Source organism: Homarus americanus, unplaced genomic scaffold (genome assembly GCF_018991925.1).
Source record: "Homarus americanus isolate GMGI-L3 unplaced genomic scaffold, GMGI_Hamer_2.0 scaffold13865, whole genome shotgun sequence".
NCBI lineage: Eukaryota > Metazoa > Arthropoda > Malacostraca > Decapoda > Nephropidae > Homarus > Homarus americanus.
Window position 1 is genome coordinate 19,530 of NW_024734215.1, and position 10,532 is coordinate 30,061.

The window sequence follows — 10,532 nt, forward strand, 5'->3', positions numbered from 1 at the left end:
TAATTACACAATAAATAACAATAACAATAAATAAATAAATAACTACAAATAAATAAATAAATAATTACAAATAATAACTACTACAGAATAAATAAATAACAATAACTACAAATAATAATTACTACAGCAAATAAATAAAAACTATAACTACAAATAAATAATAAATAACAATACAAAACTACAAAAATAACGACAACAAAAGCTACAAAACAACAATAAAAATAGCAAATAACTAATAACAAATAAATAAATAACAATAAAAATAAATAACAACAACTACAACAACAATAACAACAACAACAAATAACAAATAACAAATAACAACAACTACTACAACAACAACAACAACAACAAATAACAACAACAACAACAACAACTACAACAACATAAATAAATAACAAATAACTGCAACAAATAACAACAAATAAAATTACAATAACAACAACTACAACAATAATTACAAATAAATAACGTAAATAATAGCAATATAACAAAACAATAACTACAATAATAATACTACAGCAACAACAAATAAATAACTACAAATAAATAAATAAATAAATAACAACAACAACAACAACAACAACAACAACAACAACAACAACAACAACAACAACAACAACAACAACAACAACAACAACAACAACAACAACAACAACAACAACAACAACAACAACAACAACAACAACAACAACAACAACAACAACAACAACAACAACAACAACAACAACAACAACAACAACAACAACAGCTACAAAAACAACAACAACAACAACTACAACAATAACTACTACAGCAACAACAACAACAACTACAACTACAACAACAACAACAATTACAATAACAACAACAACAACAACAACTACAACAACAACGACAACAACAGCTACAAAAACAACAACAACAGCAACAACAGCAACAACTACAACAACAACAACAACAACAACAACAACAACAACAACAACTACAACAACAACAACAACAACAACAACAACAACAACAACAACAACAACTACAACAACAACAAAAACAACAACAACAACAACAACAACAACAACTACAACAAGAGGTGTTTCGTTTATGACAGAGAGGAAACAAGTCGGTACAGTGAAGGTAGTTTGTTTTAATTGAATTACCTCACAGTTAACTACACAATATTCAGTTCTATACAACTGAGTGAGTAGGTTAAGTACATCTACTCTTGGTGATAGTAGTTAATTTTTGTTAGATTAGACAGACAGACAAACAGACAGACAGACAGACAGAGAGAAGTGGGGTGAGGGAGATAATTATATTCCAGTGTGGTCTGACAATTCACGCACCCTTACCCCTCATCAGTTCCCCCCCCCCACCTCCCTTCAACCCTCCCCCCATGTATAGTAACTTTGCCTCTGTCTCTTTCAGGATGAGCCTCGAAACATAACAACATTGGCCTGAAGATCGTGTGTACCATCAACCTAACACACACCAGAGACAGCTGACAGTACTCCCACACTGTCCACTCATACACACAACTGGTACTTTTCAGATCAGTATAAAGACGATCTGTGTCCCTGAACGTAGAAATACTTTATCCAGTCGAGCAACTTCGAAAAATTCATGAAACGTAAATAACTCGTACGTATATATTGGGTAAAAGTGTTAGTTAATAAACTATCCTAATTAGAGAAACTAAACGAGTTAACGAAGAGATGAAAATAATACACAGGAATATACGATGTGTAGTGTTCAAATCCTGAATATATGTTTAGTGTTAACTTTAGCGAGTCAGTTGTCCCCAGGATGGAGAAGGTGATGGAGGCAGCTGGCGCACCTCCTCACACAGCGGGACCACTGACCATCATCATCCCTCTACTCGCTAACCTTACCGCCACCGCCGACTTGGACTACGATTGGGACTACCACAATGTCACCGCCAACACCACCACACAAGACTCCTTCAACTCGTCAACTGCTGTGAGTAAAATGGTGATATATAGACGGTATAAATGGTGATATATAGACGGTATAAATGGTGATATATAGACGGTATAAATGGTGATATATAGACGGTGTAAATGGTGATATATAGACGGTGTAAGTGGTGATATATAGACGGTGTAAATGGTGATATATAGACGGTGTAAGTGGTGATTTATAGACGGTGTAAATGGTGATATATAGACGGTGTAAGTGGTGATATATAGACGGTGTAAATGGTGATATATAGACGGTGTAAGTGGTGATATATAGACGGTGTAAATGGTGATATATAGACGGTATAAATGGTGATATATAGACGGTGTAAATGGTGATATATAGACGGTGTAAGTGGTGATATATAGACGGTGTAAATGGTGATATATAGACGGTGTAAATGGTGATATATAGACGGTGTAAATGGTGATATATAGACGGTATAAATGATGATATATAGACGGTACAAATGGTGATATATAGACGGTGTAAATGGTGATATATAGACGGTGTAAGTGGTGATATATAGACGGTGTAAATGGTGATATATAGACGGTGTAAATGGTGATATATAGACGGTGTAAATGGTGATATATAGACGGTGTAAGTGGTGATATATAGACGGTATAAATGGTGATATATAGACGGTGTAAATGATGATATATAGACGGTGTAAAATGACTGAAACACAATATACCCCATAGACGTGGTGTAAAATGGTTAGGTTAGCGTTAATGTGGTATAAGGTGAAAATTCGCCAGGTAAACTAATCTTCAGGTGATCCTCAACAAATCTTAGAGGCGCCAAGTAAAGCACATCTTATGGCGACCTTAGATAAGATAGGATAGAGGTAATTACTTCCTCGGGATGGGAATGTTATATTGGTATTGGAATTTGGCTGAGGAGACCAGTTGGGCGTAATGCACTTGGCTTCTTGAGATTATGGTTGTAATGGAGTGTAAGCGACTTAATGTAGTGTGTGTGTGTGTGTGTGTGTGTGTGTGTGTGTGTGTGTGTGTGTGTGTGTGTGTGTGTGTGTGTGTGTGTGTGTGTGTGTGTGTGTGTGTGTGTGTGTTCCAGTGGTTTAGGTTCCTCCCTTGTCGTTTAAACTAAAAACAAAAACAATTAGATCACCTGAAAATTAGACACCCGGGTTATATTATTTTATGGTTAATCGTCCTAAAGCTAACCTTACTTGACTTAACCTAATCTAACCTAACTTAACCTAACCAAACACATCCTGATCTAACCCAACGTCACTGTTTACCTCGCTAGTAAGACAACTAACCCGGTTTTCCCTCTGGCCAGGACGAGTACTGCAGCACGGAGGAGTGGGATGACTTCCGGCACAGTTACCAGGCAGTGCACGGCTGTATGTCACTGGTGGTGTGCGTCTTCGGCTCCGTGGCTAACGTGATCAACATGGTGGTGCTCACCAGGAGGTCGATGGTGTCGCCCACCAACGCCATCTTGACAGGTCTGGCAGTGACGGACCTGCTGGTGATGGTGGAGTACATCCCCTACACCATGCACCAGTACGTGTGGCAGGGCCGCTCGCTGGCCTCACAGTACTCTTGGGGCTGGGCCGTCTTCGTCCTCTTCCACGCTCACTTCACTCACGTATTCCACACCATCTCCATCTGGCTCACCGTCACGCTGGCCGTCTGGCGCTACATCGCCATCGCCTTCCCCCAGAACAACACTACGTGGTGCTCCATGCAGCGTACACACACAGTGATCGTGGCCGCCTTCTTCTGCTCCGTCATCTGCAACATCCCCAGTTACCTCAACTTTACAATCAGCCAGGCGGAACACGAGGGACAAACACTATATATTGTCGGCTTCAGTCACTTAGCGCTGGCTCACGGTGGGTTCCTTAAGAGCATTAATTTCTGGATCTATGCTGTCATGCTCAAGTTGTTGCCGTGTAGCGCTCTTACCGGCCTCTCTTTTGCTCTCATCCAGGAACTATTACGGGCAGGCCGGCGACGTGCCCAGCTCATGAAAAGGAATTCATCAGGCCGCGCCGCTGACGCCGAGCGACAAGCTGACAGGGTCACAATAATGCTACTGGCTATTCTTGTGTTGTTTCTCGCCTCTGAGGTACCACAGGGCATCCTTGGCTTTCTGACTGTCATCCCGGACTCTGGGTTCTTCCCTTGCTACCAGAAGCTCGGGGAGATCATGGACATGTTGGTGCTCTTTAACAGCGCCATAAACTTCCTGTTGTACTGCGCCATGAGCAAACAGTTCAGAGACACTTTCAGTGAGCTCTTCAAGTCGTGTTGTGTACAGTGGCTGGCCATCCGTGCACCGCGACTCCCTCCATGCTGGAAGGCTGTGCCCGCGGATGCTCCACCAATAGAAGTTAACAACACCTGCATCACACATGTCTGAGCAATAGTGTTAGATCAATAGAAACAATAGAACACATGTTTGAGCATCTGGTGCAGGTGTTCCTCACACCTGTACAGAGTGTTTGAGGAGCGTTAGTATACTGACTCAGCGTCTGAATCTTAAATATTTACTTAAGAAAGGAAAATCCTTGATGGAGATGAAGTATAATGAAAAACGTGAAAATTTGGAGTGTAAGAGCAAGAGACTTTGTTAAATGAAGGTTTTTCAACTGTCGTGACAAAGAGACAGTGAGAGTCGAGGCAACACACTCTCTCACATTCCCGAGTGTGAGACAGTGTGATGGTGAGAGCAAACCCATTAAGTACCACTGACTCAGGTCTGTGTTATAACGGAACCCATGAGTAACTCTGACGTCACTAATAACAAACACCATAAATCAGTAAGATAGTTTACTACCTGCCTGGATCACCTGAAGATCACACACCCCAGCATACTCCATCTGATTGTTAAACACCGTAACACTAACCTAACCTAACCTGGCCTAACTTTCAGGTGATCCGTTTTCACAATGTATTAAACTGATTTCTTGTGTAGTGTTGTGGTGTCAGTGCCACACATGAGGACCCAGTGTGTTACTGAATGCCAGTGCCATATGTGTGTTGCAGTCGTGGTCATGTAGCCTACAGGACACTCGACCACTCACCGTCGTGCTGTAGAAGGCTAAGTTAGACTCCTCTCTTGTACGTAGTGAGTCAAAACAGCTCAGAGGACTACACAGGGAGCCACATGGAGTCACATCACAAAGTTCTACACACTAGTTTGTGAAGTAACAGGAAATATTATCATCGTAACCTGATCACTTATATATATATATATATATATATATATATATATATATATATATATATATATATATATATATATATATATATATATATATATATATATATATATATATAGTAAATCACTGTAGGTAAGTGTGATATAATAAAGGAAAGAAGAAACACGAAGTTCCGTGTTTTCTTGTGGTATATATATATATATATATATATATATATATATATATATATATATATATATATATATATATATATATATATATATATATATATATATATATATATATATATATATATATAACTCTTCTTGACTGAATAACTAATTTTTTGTCTAGAGTTAATAATATATAGTGTAATTAGAACCATTGCTGTTATGGTAAATAAATTATTCAGAGGAACCAACACACCTTCTATAAACACAGGTATAAGGTGTTGACAGGTGTTTCAGGTTAAACAAGTGATAATATTTCCATGTTATATTGATATGAATAAAATATAGACATTGTGTAGAAGTTAATAATTAATTCGTAATAAAAACAGGTAGAAGGTTGTTAGTCTCTTGTGTCTTGTGTAGATCAACTTGCCTCTGTTAGGACATCATCTGAATTTTAGTCACTGTTAAAGTTGTGTTGTTTCCACCTGGCCACAACTTGTAGTCTCTTATTTATGTTTCTGCTGGCCATTAAGACATAGATAATGCATATAATAACTTAGATCATTATTTGAAACAGTCTACGGGTTGCTGCTGATGTTTACAAGTGATGATGTTGTGAGCTATGGTACAGTATATAAGTGTACCTGGTGTTGTGATCTATGGTACAGGATATAAATGTACCTGGTGTTGTGGTCTATGGTACAGTATATAAATGTACCTGGTGTTGTGATCTATGGTACAGGATATAAATGTACCTGGTGTTGTGGTCTATGGTACAGGATATAAATGTACCTGGTGTTGTGATCTATGGTACAGGATATAAATGTACCTGGTGTTGTGGTCTATGGTACAGGATATAAGTGTACCTGGTGTTGTGGTCTATGGTACAGGATATAGATGAGTTATATTTCATTGATCCTCTGGTGGTCGGGGAAATATATTATGTTGAGAAGGTGTTGCCCCCCCCCCTCCCCTCCCTTCCCCTCCCCGGAGTCTAGGGTTCGGGGTTATCCACCAACATGGGCCACCCACCCACCATGGTTTATAGATATTAAGAGTTTAGAGAAGTGAATGTTTATTGTATAGGTTCACAGTAGAATTCCTCTTGTGTTAAGATAAGTTACCTACAGGACCAATACAAACTGTCATGTTACTGCTTCACAGGTGGTAGTAGTGGTGGTAGTAGTGGTAGTGGTGGAGGTAGTAGTAGTAGTAGTAGTAGTAATGGTGGTGGTAGTGATGGTAGTGGTGGTAGTAGTAGCAGCGATAGTAGTGGGTGGTAGTGGGTGGCAGGACCGCCCCCCTATAGAGCCCAAGGCAGGAGGTCCACCACCCACAACACACACACACCGCTGATCATACCTCTCCCCTCCTCCCCCCCAATAAACCTTTACACACACATACACTCAGTTGAGTATTATTATCCCTGCATCCCTCAGCAGGTAACGCTCTTATCTGCCCTCACCTGAGAAAGACAGAGCAGACAGGTGAACTTTCTGAAATAAACAACATTTGATTAACAAGAGTTTGACACCTGAGAAATTATTAACTAAAACAATGAAAGAATAGAAAGGAAATTTGAAGTTATTGGTGGAAATAGAAGACTTATTGACGCATGGTTTCACTGATACACCATTCATCACCATCACCATACACCACCATCATCATACATCACCACCATACGTCATCATCATCACCATACACCACCATCACCATAAATACTTCACCATAACAAAAATCATACTTGACACTTACCAATCATAGCCGTCATCATACGATTAATCATAAAATACATAAACCATGCATCTTGACCATCACTATACACCATCAATCATACCAAATCACCATACATGAAATCACCATACACCAAATAATCCATCATACATCACCATAAATATACATACAAATCACTTAAAAGCACCGTCGTCGTACGTCACCGTCACCGTAGCACCGTCATAGCAGCGTCATAGTACGGTGCATAAGTAGTCATGGCAAGTCATAGTGGCATGTCATGGCAGGTCATGGGTGGCACATTGGCAGATCTTGGTAAGTCAGCAGGGTGCAGGTCATGGGTGAATAAGTCATGGGTTGGCAGATCAAAAATTGGCATGGCAGATCAGGTCAAAAAAACAGCAGCACAGGGTGGCTTGGCACAGCAGCAGACAGCAGATCAGCAGGGTGGGTCAGAATCAGGGCATGGATCTTGGGCTGGCAGGGTCAGGGCGGAAAAACTGGCAGGGTTGGCAGGTCAGCAGGGTGGGCAGGTCAGTGGGGTGGCCTTGAGTCAGTGGGTTGCAGGGTCATGGGGTCATGGTTGCAAAACGTCATAATCACCAAGCAGATGAAGTCATAGTACATTACATGCAGATAAGTCATAAGTAGCAAAGTCTTAGATTTTTAGTCAGCAAGTCATATTATGGCAAGTATGGTCGTGCATAGCAAGTCGTCAAGTGGCAAGTCAACACGTGGCAGCAGATCAAGCAGGTGGCAGCAGTCTTGGTGCAGCAAGTCATGGTCATGAAGTCGTGGGTCATGAAGTCTGGGCAGGTCATGGTCAGCAGAATGGCAGCAGATCAGCAGGACAGTCAAGGTCAGGTCATGGCAGCAGGTCAAGGCAGGGTGCAGATGGCACAGAGTCTTGGGATCATGGTCAAGCAGGTGGCAGCAGGTCATGGGGAAAATGGCAGGTCATGAGATCAAAGTCAGGTCATGGTGTGGGCGTCTTGGTGTGGAGTCATGGCATGGGTTGTAGCCGTCAGCTGGTGCCGTCATACTTGGCACCAGTTTCGCAAGCACACCCTAGGCCGCGTTATCACCACCACCTGCACCATCTGCCTCACCACCTGTCGAACATCCACCCAGTTGTAATAAAACATATATAAAAATAATAAAAGAAGCGCCATGCCCTGGGAAATTATTCGGAAGAAGTTAGATGAAAATCGACTGGAGGTAATTAAATTGGTATCTCAGAGGACTTGAAGCTGCAGCAAAGTTTTGTTGAAATTCTATTTTTGCAACAACTTGTAAGCTTGTCTGGTGCAGCCATTACAGCGTCGGTCGGGGGTGGGGGGGTAGTGTGATGATAAAACTATAAACGCTAAGATTTTATGGCGAGTGGCGGAAGTAAACCAGTGATAATAGTGTGGAGAAAAAACCTGAAACGTAGAGAAGGAAAACTTAAGAAGAGAGTACCTAGGTGTAGTCCAGCCACACCAGAATGATTGATTATTTACACTTTAAAAGATTCTCTAAACATATCAGATAATTTTTTTTTTCTGTATGGCGGTGTTTACGTGTTTAATTTGTGTCATCTAAATATACGATGATCAGAATCCTGTACACCTGTTTCTACTTATGACATGAAGGAACTATATTGAGATTATGTCACAGGGACTTTTGTATCGATGCTCAAAGTAAGTGACATACTATTAACAACTCTTATTAATGGAAAAATCTATTGGTGAGTCAGAAAGTTGTAAAAGTGGTTGTGGTTCCTCGTCTCTGTGACTACTAATGACGAACCTCACCAGGCAGGTTAGGAGTAATTTGTGAATAATCACCCGAGAAGGTCAACAGTTTACTGAAATAGTCCATCGTTCCTTTGTTTGTAATGTTTTCCCCGTGTTAATCCTCCTCTAAGCATCAGAGTTATACCTCCGAGAGGATTAGTCCCTCCTCCCACACACTAATCCCGTCACTATATGTAACTTGCCGACGTACCCAGGTCCTTCAGGACTTAACGCCCTTGAATGCACAGGTCAGGGAGTCCAAGTTGGGACTTATTGGGACGAGGGCCAAGTGAGGAAGGTCATCTTAGATTAATAACACACTTTCACAACACACAGACTCTTCCCTCTACTGCCGCATCACAACTGGTGGTGGTGACACAAGTTATGGCACCAGTGGGTTAGCTCCTGGCACAGCGACCTCAATATTGACAAGCACTTTATCAGCGAGGGAGGAAAGTCGACATTATTATAAAAACCGAAAAGAACTACTATTTTCTTACTCATAAGATTTTCACTACTCTCCCTCTTTCTCTTATATATAAACCAGACATAGACAGACAGACAAACAGATTATCTATGTAACGTAGTGATAGTGTTTTGATGTAATGACACCCACCACTGTCAATGAAGTGTTTACAATACTATACTGAAGGTCGGAGCACAAAGAGCTTTTAGTCTGAAAATATTGTAATTTTTGTTTCATGGTAGAGCACGTCAGAGAACTTATTCCTCTTAATTATAATCAATATATAAACTACGATAAAACAAATTAATTTTAAAATTAATTCTTAATAACTATAATATTTATGGAAATTTTAATCAATAGAATTTGGTCTCAAGATGACTCATTGCTTAAGTGATTCCTTATGAACTAAGTCAGTAGTTATCCTTCCAGCTCACCTTAATTAATTATTCAAATTCAACCTAGTAATAATACATCTTATGGACTGTGAACTTTCCAGAGATTCTTTCACTGTGCAGAGACACCTGGACCCAATAGGTGAAGAAACCTTGACAAGATATATTATCCAGTACCTGGTAATCGGAACAACACCGAGGTCTAACCAAGGACTACCTGGACAATTGGTTCATCAGGTGTTACTCAAAGTGTGTTACAGTGTAGAGGATGGTGAGTGTTGTGTTGTCTCTGACCTTCGATACAACAGCTTCCAGCACCGGGCCTCACCTGTGTGAATACATGACCTTCATGAAAGCTTGTGGCGTCTCGTGCTGCCCCTCACACCACAATGTAATAAACAGTTTCTGACAGACTTGACTTCTCGACTAAAATTAGGCAACCCAACTTTTCACCCGATGGATTAAACACTTTAACACTACCTGGGGAGGTTAGGTTAAAGTTAGAGTTAGATAAGGGTAAGGGGGGTGGCTGGGGAGGAAATATCTGTGGAAGGATTACTGAAACACAACAACAAAAAATACACAAACATTCTCGACTGACAAACACACCAACAAATATAACCATAAACCAACACAGTTAACATAAAACAAAACAAAAACATTCAATACTCAACATAAACATAGATTAAAAAAGTAAGTGAGAGTTACAGAGACATAACCCAAGAGTTGACAGAGAGGTACCAAGTTACCCCCACCAGACGTGCCCAAGACGAATTAAAACACTAGTGATGTATCTCTCCGGACACGTTCGATCATATTCTGACTGATGGCTTATAAAATACACATCTTAGAGGAAGG

The 10,532-nt window shown here is 40.3% G+C and overlaps 1 protein-coding gene across 2 annotated transcripts; it reads left to right on the top strand.

The window, feature by feature from the left end:
- Positions 1 to 1,413: 1,413 nt before the first annotated feature.
- Positions 1,414 to 5,206, top strand: LOC121870166 (G-protein coupled receptor dmsr-1-like). 2 transcript variants are annotated; one of them, XM_042371930.1, is made up of 3 exons: positions 1,414 to 1,617; positions 1,782 to 1,956; positions 3,265 to 5,206. In XM_042371930.1, the coding sequence occupies exons 2-3, from the start codon at positions 1,783 to 1,785 to the stop codon at positions 4,351 to 4,353; spliced, it is 1,263 nt and encodes a 420-aa protein (XP_042227864.1). In that variant the 5' UTR covers positions 1,414 to 1,617; position 1,782; the 3' UTR covers positions 4,354 to 5,206. The 2 variants fall into 2 exon arrangements, with proteins under 2 accessions (XP_042227864.1, XP_042227863.1); XM_042371929.1 differs by having other exon boundaries at positions 1,414 to 1,956.
- Positions 5,207 to 10,532: the final 5,326 nt, after the last annotated feature.